The sequence below is a fragment of the Euleptes europaea genome, chromosome 9 (assembly GCF_029931775.1).
Source record: "Euleptes europaea isolate rEulEur1 chromosome 9, rEulEur1.hap1, whole genome shotgun sequence".
Lineage (NCBI taxonomy): Eukaryota > Metazoa > Chordata > Lepidosauria > Squamata > Sphaerodactylidae > Euleptes > Euleptes europaea.
In genome coordinates, this window is record NC_079320.1 from 44,358,973 (window position 1) to 44,376,261 (window position 17,289).

Sequence of the window (17,289 nt, forward strand, 5' to 3'; positions counted from 1 at the left end):
TCCCCACTCACAAGTCCCCCTGAAGGGAATGGAATTTTCCATCTATTATCTGACATCAAGATAAAAACAAGTTCACAAACTGAATTTCAAACACAAAATATGTTTTTAATCTATAATAGAAAGTCACATACCAGTATAGCTACTTCAAGCATATAGCTTCATTGCAATATCAAATATTATTGCTATTGTCTTTAAAAATGAAATATATTATGTAAATTAAGCAGCGCTTTCTTGAATTTAAAATGAGACTATAAACCCACATTTCCACTACCACCTGGAGCATATCAATATCAAAACATAAATCAATTTTAAAACAGTACTATGTAATTGTGTAATTAGGAGGAGTAGATTCTAACTATAGCATATAGCAGTAGTACCTCAAACAACACATTGTATGTGGTCATAGTAATTAAGTTTGTTTGAAGCATAAGCCTCTCAGCCAACAATGAGAACAAACCATGTCCAAGCATGACTTCAGCTTTCCTCCTGCAAATACATGACAGATTTAAAGAAAAACAAATATTAGTAACACTGTTAATTTCATGACTATTTTTCAGCAAAGGTCAGTTCTAGTGTGACATTTACTAGAATCCCGCTTCTCTACTCTCCTCCCCAACTCCTTCTGGTTTGCCTTGTTTTCTCTCTGTTTGGGGAATTGTAATTTTCTTCCCACTACAATAATGCAGAATGACTCAGTTGGGAAAAAATGGAACCCTGAGTCTCATGTTAAGACAGGGATCACTATATCTTAGAGTAACCGCAATGAATTAACTGGAATGCGCAAGGTGGCTGTTTTAGATTACGAATGTAAATTCAACATTTGTATTACTATTTGTGTTTTATCTGGCTTAATGCCATAAATAAAATATTATCAATAATAATAATAATAATAATAATAATAATAATAATAATAATAATAATAATAATAAATGACTGCAGATTTTAAAAAAATATTGCTTTGGCAGCAGCTGCCCCCACAGCACCACAGTGATTGAAGGTAAGCTGCAGAAGCCATTGGATGGATGGCTCCGCCTCCTGCAGCAGTCATTTTGTGGCTGCGCCCACCATACTATGTTAGAATTACAAAGGTATTCACAGGCTCAAAAAGGTTGGGGACCCCTGCTCTAGTTTACACAATACTTACTTGGGTGCCAAATGTTTTAAGAAGTATCCCAGCACCTTCAGAGCTTGAACTCGGATCCCTTCACTTTTTGATGCAAGAAGTTTGTAGACAACACTAAATGAAAAAAGGAAAACCAAGTTTACTAAAATAAGATTGCCTATGTGAAATTAGCATAATACATAAGCTAAAGATAATAATAATAATAATAAATTTTATATAAGCTAAAGTTAGTAATGACTAAAACAGAAAGGCTATTCTCACTTATCAGTAACATCTATCAAGTAAGACTTATGTCCATATAAACAATCATAGAACTCAATGGGACATATCTTTCAATCCAGTGGTACTAAATAACTCATTACTAAGGTGGCACCATAAGTGAACTGGGACATTAAAAGGGTACAGGCGCAAGTCATCTGTGTGGCCCCTGTGGTGCTACAAGCCAACACCACAAGGCCACTTGGCTCTGACCTGGTCAGGACCAACAGTGGGTACTGGCTTACCTATTACTGGTCTCTGTGGTACTGACAGAACTACCAGGACTTGGCACTGCTTTCCTGGCAGTCACCAGCTCTCCAGGCTACCAGTGGCCCATCAGCAACTTTCCCTGTAAGCTGAATAGCCAGTCCACCCTGGGCAGCACTCACATATCATGATTAACTTAGGTTATTTTTATTCATTTATTTTGAAAATGTATCTGCCGCCTCTCCAGAGACCTGCCCAAGGCAGCTCACAAGCTGTACAATAAAACATACAACCACAACATATAAAAAGCCATAAAGCCATAAAAACATGGTATAGTGAACTAACCACAGTTACTTCAGCAGACAAATATAAGTAACCAAAGATTTCCTCAGAAATCCCAGGTTGTCTGCTGGCAGTGAGAACCAATTGCAACAGGATCTACTGCAGCAAGTCTACACCTTAGATCATGGGTGTCAAACATATGGCCTGCAGGCCGGATCCAGCCCCTTGAGAGCTCGCAAGTCAGCCGAGCCAGCCAGCCTCCCCACCCCAGTCCTGATTTGGGCTGGCAAGGCATGGCCCAGCCTGACCAAGCAACATTTATGTCATATCTGGCCCTCATAGCAAATAAGTTTGACATCCCTGCCCTAGATACAGTGCTACCTAAGTCAGAATACAGCCAGGATTCCTGCGTTCAGCCAAAAGGCTAATCAGAGTGACTACAAATCAATATTCACAAGGCAGGAAACAATTCCAGTTAAGAATCTCAGTTTGTGGTCCTTGTTCTAACTAGAGCTAGTGAACAGCCTGCATTCAGATATCATAGCTGAAGTTTTAAAAAACCACAATTTCGCATAACAACCAAATAAAGACTAACATAAACCTCATTGCAATTAATGGAACTGTGGCCGTTGTTAACTTTAGCTGGACTGCAGCCAACCAAGTACAATGTACAAAATTGTCTTTGTGCAAAAATGACAAAAAATGCATATTAACAGACAGTGCGCTGTTGTTTTTTAATTACAAAATAGTATGAATTATAATATCACAGAACCTGAGAACATTAGTTTCTGGCAAGTACATTATATGTGCAATGGGTTCCTTTCAAATACTGCCATCTTGCTCAGTTCAGAGTGTAAAAAATGTATTAGCAGTTCTGTGTTCAAAGTGACAGACTAAAAAGCTCTTAGAAGTGTCAGTCTCTTGAAAGGGAAAAACTCATGCTAACAGTAATATTTGACATGTGTCCCTTGCTAGTCATTTATGACAGCTTTCAGAAGAGTAGTTATGCAGCCATCTGACTTCCTTCTCATTTAGAATCACAGAGTTGGAAGGGGCCATACAGGCCATCTAGTCCAACCCCCTGCTTAATGCAGGTTCAGCCTAGAGCATCCCTGACTAGTGTTTGTCCAGCCACTGCTTGAAGACTGCTAGTGAGGTGGAGCTTACCATCTCCCTAGGAAGCTGGTTCCATTATTGAAGTACTCTTACTGTAAAAATGCTTTTCCTAATATCCACTCAGTACCTCTCTGCCCATAATTTAAACCCATTATTGCAAGCCCTATCCTCTGCTGCCAACAAGAACAGCTCCCTGCCCTTCTCTAAGTGACAGCCCTTCAAATACTTATAAAGCAATCATGTCCTCCCCTCAACCTCCTCTTCTCCAGACTAAACATTCCCAAGTCCCTCCGCCTTTCCTCATAGAGCTTGGTCTCCAGGTCCCTGATCATTGCTTTCCTCTGCACCCACTCCATTCTGTCCACATCTTTTTTTAAGTGAGGCCTCCAGAACTGCACACAATACTCCAGGTACAGCCTGACCATTGGAACTTTGACATCTTGGGATTTGGATGTTGATGCAGCCCAAGATCGCATTAGCCTTTTTTGTCACATCACACTGGCTGCTCATATTTAACTTACAGTCCACCCGTACTTCAAGATCCTGTTCACACATACTGCTACCCAAAAGTGTATCCCTCATCCAGTATGTGTGTTCCTCATTTTTGTTACCCAGATGTAGAACTCAGCACTTCTCCTTGTTGAATTGCATCTTGTTCACATCCGCCCACGTTTCCAGTGTGTTCAGATTTCGTTGAATTCTAATTTTATATTCTGGGGTGTTCACTGCCTCTCCCAATTTGGTGTCATCTGCAAATTTAATGAGTAGTCCCACAACACCCTCATCCAGATCACTTATAAAAATATTGAAAAGTACCGGGCCTAGAACTGAGCCCTGTGGCACCCCACTGGACACCTCTCCATTCAGATGAAATGCCATTGACAACTACTCTTTGAGTGCAGTTCTCCAATCAGTTCCCTATCCACCTAACTAACCTAGAGGCCACTCCACAGTCCTCTAGTTTACCCATCAGAACATCATGGGGAACCCTTTCACAAGCTTTACTGAAATCCAGGTAAACATCGACAGCATTCCCTCGATCCAGTAAGCTTGTCATTTGATCAAAGAAGGAAACAAGGTTGGTCTGGCAGGACAAATCCATGCTGACTTTCCCAGATCCCCAAGTTGTCCTTCCGATGTTTGCAGATTGATCCCTTTAAAATTTAACACATACTGTACTTGAAATTATTAAGGGGAAAAAAGGTTAATTCTGGACATACTCAAATTTTAGCAAAGCTGTCTTGTACTAGTCTTCTGTCTACATTATAAGATTGCTTTTTATCCTTCCAATACCAGACTTCTCACTCAGATTTTGAAAGCTGTTAAAAGAAATTCCTATCAAGTGTGAAACAACAACGATATTTTACAACATATGCACAGAGTTGCTGTCAAACATCCTTTATTCACTATAATTAAAAGTGACAGCCTGCAGACATACCAGTGAAAACCCACTACAACCAGTGTTAGCAAATATTACACAACAGCAGCCACCTATCTGAACTTTGTGCTGTCAAAAATTTGACAGGAATACAATATTCACTCTTCCATCCATGCTATTACTCTACCTTTCTGCACAGAATATTTAACAACATGATTATGCACTTTTTCCTCAAAGGTGAACTCAGTCAGCGCATTGATAACACAGGGCTAATTTAAACCTAAGCTTTGCAGCCGTAGCCCTCTGCCACCCGAACAATATGTATAAACAAGGCTTAATGACAATCACTTCCCATGCTACTGTGGAATGAAAAATGACACAGAAGAAGAAGAGTTGGTTTTTGTATGCCGACTTTCTCTACCACTTAAGGAAGAATCAAACCGGCTTACAATCACCTTCCCTTCTCCACAACAGACACCCTATGAGGTAGGTGGGTCTGAGAGAATGCGACTTGCCCAAGGTCATCCAGCTAGCTAGCTTCATGTATAGGAGTGGGGAAACAAATCCAGTTCACCAGATTAGCCTCCGCCACTCATGTGGAGGAGTGGGGAATCAAACCCGGTTCTCCAGATCAGACTCCACCGCTCCAAACCACCTCTCTTAACCACGACACCATGCTGGCCCAGTCTCTCATGCCTCAACTAGAAGCAACAGCATTAAGTCCACCATGGAGACACCTACATCGTTTTAGGGATGAAATTCCCTTAATTTACAAATGATCAGGAGAGTAGTGGGAGGGCACCTGTTCATGGACTGCACACCATTTTCGAGAGCCCAAATGCTGGGTGGGGGGTTGTGCTCTTGAAAATGATGCAGTGGGGGACAGAAGCCCCTCCCCCTCATGACACAGTCCTGATCGGTATCAGGCCCTCGAGGAGGCCATCACATCTAGTTGAGCCATTAGGAACATAGCCACTTTCATCTAGTATGCCAGGCTTTGAAAAAGGATAATTAAATAATTAAATAATGAGATCCCAAATCAGCCCAGACCTTATTGGGAGAAGCTTCCAAAATAAGCAAACAGTTGCTTTCCCTGTTGGCACTGTAGGCCACGTTTTCTACAAGGGAACAGCAACATCATGAAATTCAACTTTTGCTGTAATAAAGGCACCATCTCTTATTGAAATTCAACAGCCTGGTCATATGCTTTCCAAAGGAGAACATTACTTGTAGACTTCCTTACAGATTCTGCTTAATAATTGTCCAATTAATAAATTTCCTGTTTTACTCTGTAACATTTATAATTCCAGAGTAGGAAACCAGAAACCAGTGCAGGAGAGGTGACTGGGTCATGTTGCGATTTTGTCTTTTACCACAGGGCTAGATAGCTAAAAGTCTTCCTACCCATGGGAACACCTCATGTGTTTCAAGGGAGAGGTGAGCACCTTGGTGTGGGCATAACAATAGACTCAAGGTAAGACAGACGGCTTTTACAACCACATCAGAATTTCATGTGGGTCCCTTTTAACAAAACAGACAATTTTGTCATTGGTTAATGTAATGCACATCCGGAAATATTGATAATTTTACAACAGATGCTTGTGTGAGCAAGTTACTGTACTAAAAGACCCGTGATTGGTGTTACACGTTACATCAGACCCCACAACACATAAGGTTTTCCAATTTCTGGATGTGTTTCTAATAATAATGTTTTATATATATGACCACTGAGGAAGGCCCAAGAGGCACGAAACATGTATAGTCTATTGGTCATTTATATTATATGTTATCATCAATTGTGTTGAATATTTCTGTAACAGTTTACACTGGTGGTTTTATATGTAGCCTGTATTCCAGGCCTTGCGTTTTTATCATATCTATTGTGTACATTTAATAAATATAATTATTTTATAAGAAGTTAAAGTTTCTAGGTCAACCTTTGAGGTTCCCTCTCTTTTAACAAAGCCATGTTGTTCCGATCCTACATTCCCAATCATATGAGTAGGTAATGTCTGAAGAAATGCCCCCCCCCCCTCAAATGCTCTTTTATATCAGAGGGAAAAACAAATGAGTGATGTGTCCATGATAATGTTTTCTTTTGGTTCAGGCGGTAGGGGGGAGAACAACCTTGGTACATGAGATAAAATTGCAAGAACTCAGAGCAGGGGAATAAAAGCCTAATTTGGTTTCAGACTAAAAAATGGCTACAGAATGGGGAGAGAGAAGATGGCTCATGTTCTCATGGCTGCTCTCTCTGTATGGTTTTCTTATATTGAGAAATAAATTACAGCACTGGGGCTCAGTGTTGAGGATATGGTGCTTCTCTCTGAGAGAGCTGCATATGCCTTGATTAAGCAAAGAATCATTGATGTTGACATGCAAGAACTTAGAAGTTTAGCCTCTGGAAGATGTTCACCATTGCGATGGGGGATATTAAATTCTCTGCCAGAGTACTTTTCCTGTCTTACTGTTCCTCATCTTCGGAGAGCTTATATGCTAGCCTGTTTTAATGTTCTCCCTTCTGCTATTTTGTATGGGAGATATAAGAAAATTCCATACTCCGCTAGGGTGTGTAGCTGTGTTATGGGGGACATAGAAAGTATTGATCATATTCTTTTGTATTGTCCATTTTATTGTGAAATTTGTGCTGCCCTTTTAGATCCCTTTCTCTCAAATTATGCTGATCAAGCTGATGATAGTAAGATTAACTTGTTATCCTCCCGAAGTTCTGAGATTATTGAATCTGTGGCTAAATTTCTTGGTGATGTAATTAAGAGGCGAGGTAAAATGATGTATAGTGGCTAGGTTATACTCTGTTTGATTGCTCGATGGTAGGCCAATAAAGATACTGAAATTGAGTTCTGCCTATAGTGAGAGGGCTGCATACATATTGTCAATGCCAGCAGCTGAACAAAGCAAAGGTGCTCAAGACAGCGACCAGAGAGTCTGCTCAGAGGTAGAAGAGGAAATAAGGAGCAGATAAACTAGGATGACTTCTACATGTTTGGTAGACCACCTGTGCTTTGTGTAACCTCTGAATAGGGATAAAATTTAAAAAATAATTCATGTGGTGTTCTTATTGCTAATTGAACCAGAAAGACCAACAGAAGCTACATGCCCTTGCCCCAGAACTTCTTTGGCTGCAAGAACTCCTTCATATCTTTTGGAATTATTTGCTTTTTTTACTTGTTTAAATTACATTTTGGCAACAGCGCAATAAACGGAGAAAAGGAAATTACTCAGCAAAAGGTAATTTCCAAAGATTGGCAAGCTAGACAAACACCTCTATACCACCCTTATGACTCTTCATCAGTTCCAGAGTTTTCTACTGGAATTTTTATCCTCCTGCAAAAACAAGTCACTTTCATTTTTCCTCATCTGAAGACTTTAGAACAGGGGTGGGGAACCTTTTTCCTGCCAAGGGCCATTTACATATTTATAACATCACTCAGGGGCCATACCAGGCCTAGATCTTGAGGAGAGGCTAGGGTTGCCAGGTCTCCAGCCACCACCTGGAGGTTGGCAACGCTTGGAGAGGCACAGAGGAGAGAGAGAAAGAAGGAAAGGAAGGAAGGAAAGAGAGGGAGAGAAAGAAAGAGAAAAAAAGAGAGGTTCCCAGCTCCCCCCCCCCTCACACACACACACCCAGGGGCAGGCTTCTCTCCCCACACACACATACACGCAAGCACTCGGCCGCTGGGGCAGCCGGGCACGATCCGGGGAGAAGTCTCCATGGCTTCTCCCCCCCATACAAAAAAAAGCAAGCACCCGGCTGCTGGGGCGGCTGGGCGCAATCTGGGGAGAAGTCTCCATGGCTTCCCCCCCGCCCCATACACACACACGCAAGCACCCGTGCACGATCCAGGGAGAAGTCTCCACGGCTTCTCCACGGCATCTCCCTCCCATACACACACACGCAAGCACCCGGCTGCTGGGGTGGCTGGGCGCAATCCGGGGAGAAGTCTCCCCGGCTTCTCACACACACACACACACACACGCACACGCAAGCACCCGGATGCTGTGGCGGCAGGGTGCAATCTGGGGATAACGCTTCCGGCTTCTCCCTGGCTTCTCCCCCACCCCCATACACACACATGCGGTCACCAGGCCACTGTGGCGGCTGGGCACGATCTGGGGAAAAGTCTCCCGGGCTTCTCCCCCGCCCCACGGAGGTACTCAGGTACGCACGCACCCGGCTTCACAAGCGGACGGGCTTCCCCCGACACACACACACACACACACACAGGTGGGCAGCCCTGCGGCAGCAATGGCGGCGGCTTCCGTGGGAGAGTCCGCGGGCTGCATCCAATGATGTCGCGGGCCGGAGGTTCCCCACCCCGGCTTTAGAAAGTCAGTTGTCCTGGTGTTACTGGTACACCATACATTCATACATTTATACAGGCCCACTCCATATTTGCTTTATATTTTAATTGATTTCTGTGCTTCTTTGAAGGCGCTAAGAACCTTTTTCCTGCACTAAGGAAATACCTTCTAGCGCCACTAGATATGCACTGAAGGGGTGGAAGAAAAGACTGAACTCATAAATTATTCAGCAGCAGCAGCTCTGCTGCCGCTGCTTTCAGAAACCTGAGCCAGTCTTTGTAAAAGTACTTCTAAACAGCACACTCAAAGACTGATCAACTGTACTTGTAGGTGGTAAGTCTCAAAGATGCAGGCATTCTGAACCAGTGATGACAGCAAGATGCAGGCAAGTATATGCCAAAGTTACAGCTTTCCCTATATTTACAGTCTAACAAAACTATGCTCACTTCCACAATTGCAGCAAAATTCAAAACAAAGCATGTCCTAAGCTTGGATGATTGAATGACAACAAATTAGAAGGATGGGAAACATTAACAAAGTATATTTTACTCTCTGTTCTATGTATGGGCCATCAAGTTGAAATGGACTTGAAAGCAAGCAGCTTTCAAGGCAACTGAGAAGCAGAGGTGATTTGCCATTGCCTTTCTCTGCAGAGCCTCCCTTGGTGGTCCCCCATCCAAGTACTAACCCTGCTTAGCTTCCAAGATCTGACGAAATCGGGCTATACCATACTAGGCAGACTTTGTTTTTACGGGGTGATTTGCCAGTGCCTTACCCAGTCATCTTCCCTTTACCCCCAGCAAGCTGGGTACTCATTTTACCGACCTCAGAAGGATGGAAGGCTGAGTCAACCTTGAGCCGGCTACCTGAAACCGACTTCCGTCGGGATTGAACTCAGGTCGTGAGCAGAGCTTGGACTGCAGTACTGCAGCTTACTCTGTGCCACGGGGTCCTAAAACACCCCAAATATTATATATATATATATATATATACACACACACACACACACACACACACTGTAGCTTTAAGGGCTCTCATTGGCCATTTTTGGGGTTACTAGGCAACCTCAACAATATTGACAAAATTTCCAAGCCTTGGTTACTGGAGCAAAATCATGGAAGGGAGTATGGGTACATAGAGAGGCCAAAACAATTCTGGAAAGGGTCCTGCCTGTCATGTTCCTTGTGATGGAAGAGGACTTGGCAGGGCCAAGATTGATGGTGAATCACAACCCACATGTGTTGTCTGGGCCCAGAGATCAGCACATTATCTGGGCCTAGTGACCAATATATTACTTCTGCAACTTGACCAGACTTTTCCTGAGGAGAGGCTGCCAGGGAGAGGAAAGGGGGGGGAAACTAATGACAGGGGACAGCTAAACGAAGGAGAGAAGGAAGCAAGAAAATGAATAGGCTGTGGGGGCTGATGGGGGAAGGAAAGAGGAAATAGAGGGGGAGGGGATACAGAAGAAAATGAGATGCCCCTGCAAGTCCTTGTGGGTCCCCTGCTTGCTAATTTATATTTATAAAATGCTTTTAAATACAATGGTTCCCAACAACTCATATTAAAAGGCAGCACGTAAGACATCAAAACTAAGACACAAGAAGAAATATGAGTTCTCTTCTCTGAATGCAGCTAGGCTGAAATTCATGGGAATTAATGGTTGGAGGCAAGAGGTACTGTACTAGAGTTGGGTACAAACACAGAAACACCCAAGATATAGTAAACCTCAGAAAACATTAAAAAAACTGTACTTCTGCTTTATCTATCTAGTAAAGTTTCCCCACCCCTTCTCCAAAGAGCTCAAGGTGACATAGACAGCTTTCCTTTTCCCACCGTATTCTAAAAACTCTTGTTAAGAAAAATTCACTAGTTCAAGATCAGTCATTGAGCTTTGTGGCAGAGTGGGGATTTGACCCCAAATCTCCTAAATCCTAATTAGGCATACAAACCACTATATCATGTTGACTGTGCCAATCTAGCCAATTTTACATTGTATTTTACACACATACACACACACACACACACACATGTAATGTAACACATATGACCTTTTTAAGAACATAAAGAAAAAATAGCAGTATGGTAGTTAAAAGTTATGCTGAAATTATTGAAAAATCTACAAATGATACAGGAACCTAAGTAATTTCTCATAGTGAGATTGTTATACACTTATTTTCCCTATGCTAGTTAATAAAAGGAATGCCTATCATCAAGTAAAAAACAAATACATGAGAAACCTGATATGATATTCATTATTCAGAGTGCTTTATTATTTTCTAGCACATACCGCATTACCATACAAACGATCACCAACAGCCAAGACCACAAATAAAAAAGCAGCAGTAAAGAGGGAAGAAAGCAATTATGAACAAGATCAGGTGACTCTTGAGGCACGAAAACTTATAATATGTAATATGATATAACCCAAGGTTAACCAGTAGTTGTGACATGTAAAATGAGAATACTTTTATACAGCGAATAAGTTACTGCTCCCAAAACTGTTTTAACAGTAAGTCTCTTATGTGGCTGTATGTCAGTGTTCTCTCCTGGCATCAGCACTGCTGAAGTGAAAAAAAGTCCAAAATTGTGATCACCTATGCAGCTATAAACCAATGATGTTATTTTCAAACTCAACTGAGGTATGAAGGACTTTTTGCACATAGCGCAGGAGTCACTGGTGCTAGTCCATTAATGAAAATTCCAAGTAGATACTTGAAGCCAGATTTTAATGCATTTGGATTAGCATCCATCTATCCTCCAGTATCTAGCCAAAGACTATACACTAAAGACTTAAGACTTAAGCACCGTATGATCAGATGGAGGCTATATTGACCCTGCATTCAAAGGACAGCACTTGGAATAAAAAAAGGGAGCACAAAGGGAGCACACGCAACATAGGTATGGGGGGAGGGGAGAAGATTTAAGATTTAGTAGGTGTTCTATCTTACAATTCGGTGTTCACCCATATCCATTTGAATCAATGCACTCACTCCACACTTAATGGGTAGGGTTGCCAGGTCCCTCTTTGCCACTGGCGGGAGGTTTTTGGGGGTGGAGCCTGAGGAGGGTGGGGTTTGGGGAGAGGAGGGACTTCAATGCCATAGAGTCCAATTGCCAAAGCGGCCATTTTCTCCAGGTGAACTGATCTCTATCGGCTGGAGATCAGTTGAATTAGCAGGAGATCTCCTGCCACCACCTGGAACTTGGCAACCCTATTAATGGGACATAAAATGAACAAGATGAAATTAATTAAACTGAAGAAAAATATCAGAGACTGCAATGGTAATTTGGCAAGTCCTACAAGTCAATCAGGAAGCAATAACTAACAAGATGATGAAAATACACTTTTGCCTACTGCTATTTCTACTGAAATTTAACTCTTACCGTAATCCATTCCTCTGATCAAAGGCAGGGATCATAGAACTGGGATGTTCTGACATGAGAGCAACAAGCAGCTGCAGGACATCCATTAAATTGTCGTCCTGTTAAATAAAAATGGAGGTGTATGTTCCAAAAAGTAACTTGGTCGAATGTTGAAGCTTCTTTTTCACCACTTTTTTTTTTAATTACTACATATCAGTTACCAAAAAATCTACTTAGGAGAACCAGAGAGAATGTGCATAGTCAATTAAAAAACCACTATTGGCAAAATACATGAGATCACTGAGCACCAACCACCAGAAAACCCACTGTCACGTCTATTTAACCTGGGGGGGGGGGCTGGAGAAGACCAAAAAAGTGCTCTGGGCTAGTTATGGCTAACAAGAACAAAGTCAAGCCAGGGAAAAAGCAACTATACGGCAGGCAGAACTTCCAAAAAGCTTTAAATGATATATATCAAGTAATTCAGTTTGCTGAAGAAAGCTTTGAGATTTTTCAAATATCACCATCTATATCATATAGCAAATTAATTTTAAAACTCAAGGGATTTTCAAATTAAATATGTGACATGGCATGAAGATCTACTCCTCAAAGATTTTTTTTTTTTTAATCCAGCTGGGGACGCCCAACCTCTTGCACATGCCAGAGTGTGGTATAGTGGCTAAGTTTTGGAGCAGTGTCTGGGACACCCACTTCAAATCTCCCACTCAGCCATGGAAGCTTGGTGGGTGACCTTGGGCCAGTCACACAGTCGTAGGCTCTTACCTCACAATGTTGCTGTGAGAATAAAATGGAGGCGAGGAGAATTATGTGAGCCGTTTTGGATCCTCATTGGGGAGAACAGTGGAGTGTAAATGAGCTAAATAAATAAAGTTCTAAGCCACTATATACATGTTTGTTTGTTTAGAATTTTTGCCACCTCACCTCTGACAGTGGGAGCAAAGAAAGCACGGCTTGTGTAAGAAGTATATTGCAGCCCGAGAAAAATGGATTACTAAATATATTCAGAAATGGAGACTTGTTGAAAAAAAGGAATTTGCAGCTAAGCTATTAGTAGACACCAACCCAAACATGACTCTGGCAGTTGCAAAATTTATGTCTATGGCATTAAATGATATTCTTAAATTTCAAATTGTACAATTTTGTATATCTAAAACTTTAACGATGTTTTACGAAAGCTGTAAATGTAATTCCTATGTTTGAGATTGTATGTATAATCATTGTTGTTTAATAGTGTACCTTTTCCCTATGCTCACGACTGATTGTTCTATGAGCATTAAATAAACGAACTGACAAGCATGGCTTGTGAGGCAGATCCTAACTGGCAGGCTGGACAATATGGAAGGAGGTCATTCTTTAAGTACTACTCTTTTACTAGATGATCGTGTGAATGACATTACCTACCAGGTTGCGAGATTTTGTGCCAGGGTATGTACGATAAGGCAGAAGATGTCATAATGTTCTGCGTGATAAATAGACTATTTTATCAAGAGCTGTTATAATTAAATTCTTCTTTCAGCTGATCAAATTTTATACATTATTTTAACTATTTATGAAATGTTTTATGTAAGCTGGTCTTTGACCGTAATAAATACTACGTATGGACAAACAGTTTCAGGAGGGCAGCCTTAAGCCACTGAGACTTGGTCAAAACCCCTTAAAGTGCGTGTTTTGCACGGAAGCTCTGTAAGACTTCTTCTAATGTGAATTTTTTCTTTGTGTACAGCAAGCACATTTGAAGTTTGTGCTTTATACAGAATATACTGGAAGGGAGTTGTTAAAGATATTACAGGACAAAGCAACACTGTGCAGAAACACAACTTGAAAGCTATTTTACCAAAAAGAATGACAACTCCATTACAGAAACGAGGGTACAACACTCAATTACAAAACGTAATTCTGAATACAAATGTATTCTGAAGATTTTATTAGTTTATTTAGCTTTTAGGTGCTAAGATGTTATCACCTGAAGGCCAAGGAGGCTTCTTTGCCTTCAGAAATAGCCTCCAGCATTAAGATAAGAAACAAAAAGTCACAGAGTAACAAAAAAGTCTATACTTCTTGAAGCGCAATTCAATTAATTCTTTCTTCTACCCATTTCAAGCACCCTGAAAGAAATTACTTTGGTTAGATTTATGTCCCCATTTCCTAACTCTTTGATGTTACATCTGGCATCAAGTGCTTTCCTGGAGCTAAAATATGAAGATTCAAGTGGTAACCAACATTTATTTCCAATTACATTTACAAGCTTTGCTTTCAGTTCATTAACATTTTTATTTTTACATTCACGTTTTGAAAGCATTAGTATACTTAAAAACCAAAATAAGAGTAAAATTACTTGAACCACATTAAACAATTCTTTATCGAAGCAGCCATCTGGGCTCCCCCCACCCGGTTTATCAGATCAGTGAATTGAATCAGAAGTTATCAGGACTAGCTATGCTAATGAACTCCAATACACTAGCAGAAAACGGATTTTAAAGCTCTGCTCACTACTAGTAGTTTGAACTCTATTCGCGAATTATATACTTTTTTTCTTACTGCAGAGCCATCTTGTGGCAGGAGGGAATATTTTATTCAAAATGTTATGCTGGACATCTTGGTAGCAAAATGGTTGAAATATTACCTCATGAATTGTGAGGAGATAGTTGAGGATACCCTGTAGTTCATCTTCTTTCACTCCATGATCCTTAAAAGATAAAATCAGAAGTTCTATAAGCACAGACAAATCATGTGTAAAAAGAAAAACTTTACAATGCAAAGGATGTATTTTAAAATAGTTTTAATGCCTATAAAATCAATGCAAATATACATTTTTTTTCCAGAACTGTTTGGACAGTATAAAATCACCAGGTACTAACTACTGTATGGCCCCACTATGGGTTCCCCTTTAAAACGAATAGTAGTTCTGTTGTAAACTTGGTATATTAATCCAAATAGACTCTGATTAATATTTCCCTAACCTGTGAACATATTAAAGGTAATTTTGACAGCTGAACAAAACTGAACTTCTAAATATGGGAAGGATACAAACAACAAAGTAAAGTGACACTTATAATTCAAACTTTTGTAAAAGATAGGAAAGAAAACTAAAACGTTACTAAAGATTACAGAACAAGTTCCCTGATAATAGGGGCATGGGGCAGGAGAGAAAGAAGGTTGCTTTCTGAGGCAAATTTTAAAAAAAGAATTGAGCAAGAAGATGCTCACCTTGACACAAGGGGAGGACAACCATCTCAAAGCTTCCATGCTAAAGGCAATGTACACATCACTGTATTTTTTGCATGCAACTGCAAGTCTCTGCAGTTTTTACTAAGACTTTAAATTAAGTTTCTAATATCAACTATTAAAAGATTTTTTATTCAGTAAACATTTTAACCAATTATGTGTAAATAAATGCATAGCATCAATATAGGCTCCTTTATGGATACTGGCATAATCTCTCTTTTGAACGGTAATTTAAAGTTAATTAAACCAAAACTGTGCTATTGCTTATGAGACTGGATCCAACCAGTTTTTCTGCCCATAGTAAAGGACTATGCCCCTTTCTGCCCCCTTTGACAACCAAAAGAAATTATGCTAGGGATCATGGGACCTGAATGCACAAAAGTCATATAGAATGGGGGATATATTGAGGAGGAGAATTGGGCAAAATTGAGTTTACAAGCTGGCTGGATCCAGCCCATTATCAAATTCCATCTTTGCTCAGAAAGTGTTCAACTACAGTAAAATTACCAGACCCCAAACAGCTTCCAAAAAAAGTAAAGGAAAATCCTTCGCACAAATCCCCCAGTCTAAATATACTGGTTGGTAAAATTTTGACAAGCCAGAGAAGGCAGCCAAAGAAGCAACAGAAGTTAATTCGGGAATGGGCACATTAGAGAAAGAGTCAGGAAATGGGTGGGAGGAAATAAGATTGACTGCTCGAACTAGCAGTCAATTTGCTCATGTTACTTCCATAAGGGGGCCTGCAGCACAGCTAAAAACAGAGCACTTCTATGAAGGGAATAAAGGCTGTAGTATAATGGAATGGCGGGTGCTTTTATAAAGGGAACAAGATTCTAATCTATTTCACTATTGTATACATTACCTTGTTCCTACTGCATTGTTTTCTACTTTTGTAATTCTGTTTTTTGCACTGTTTATGACATTCCGTGTCTGATGCTTTTTTTTGTATACAATTTTTGTGATGCCAGTACTATTGATTGTTTGTTGGATGTCTAATATTACTTGATTGTACCGTTTTACACTGTGTAATCTGCCTTGAGTGTCAGTAAGAAAGGTGGACTATAAAGTAAGTACCGTACTTTTCGCTCCATAAGACGCACCTCCTCCCAGGCAGCGCAGAGCACTTTCAAGACACCCCCCCCCTCGCCCGGCTTCTAGGGACTCCCTGGAAGCCCGGTGGGGGGCTATTTAAACTCCTCCGCGCAGCCATCCCAGGCAGCACAGACCACTTTCAAGACCCCCCCGCCCAGCTTCCAGGGAGTCCCTGGAACCCCAGTGGGGGGCATTTAAACTGCTCTGCGCTGACTGCCTATGCAGCGCAGAGCAGTTTAACCTCCCCCCACCCCCCGCGCTTCCCGGTCCCGAGGCTCACCCGCCCAACAGCTGAGCCTCGGGACCAGGAAGCATGGGGGGAGGTTAAACTGCTCTGCGCTGCCTGAGGAGGCAGCGCAGAGCAGTTTAACCAACCCCCCCCAGCGCTTCCCAGTCCCGAGGCTCAGCTGTTGGGCGGGTCCCCACCCAACAGCTGAGCCTCGGGACTGGGAAGCGCGGGGGGAGGTTAAACTGCTCTGCGCTGCCTGGGCAGGCAGCGCAGACTAGTTTAACCTCCGCGCACACACCCATGCTTCCCGGTCCTGAGGCTCAGCTGTTGGGCGGGGACCCGCCTAACAGCTGAGTCTCGGGACCGGGAAGCGTGGGGGGAGGTTAAACTGCTCTGCGCTGCCTGGGCTGCTCTGCGCTGGGCTGCCACGGCCGGGGGTCGGCTGTGGCTCCCAGGGCCTCTCGCAGCTTTGCCCTTCTCCCCGGGGGCAGGATTCACACACATTTGCTCCATAAGACGCACAGACATTTCCCCTCACTTTTAAGGAGGAAAAAAGTGCGTCTTATGGAGTGAAAAATACGGTAGATACAATACATGAATAAAAATTGTTAACATCTTTTTATAATATGTTTGTCATCACTCCGAATATGAACCAGGGAGGAGTGGCTC

At 41.7% G+C, this 17,289-nt stretch overlaps 1 protein-coding gene across 1 annotated transcript in view; it reads right to left on the reverse strand.

Annotated features, from left to right (window-relative positions):
• Positions 1–17,289, reverse strand: part of LRBA (LPS responsive beige-like anchor protein) — a 445,808-nt gene that overhangs the window by 366,241 nt on the left and 62,278 nt on the right. Inside the window, exons 15-18 of the mRNA XM_056855892.1 lie at positions 14,698–14,760; positions 12,075–12,172; positions 1,145–1,237; positions 378–486 (exon numbers count right to left, since the gene is read on the reverse strand). Of these exons, the coding sequence (XP_056711870.1) occupies positions 378–486; positions 1,145–1,237; positions 12,075–12,172; positions 14,698–14,760 (363 nt within the window). The remainder of the gene's footprint in view (positions 1–377; positions 487–1,144; positions 1,238–12,074; positions 12,173–14,697; positions 14,761–17,289) is intronic.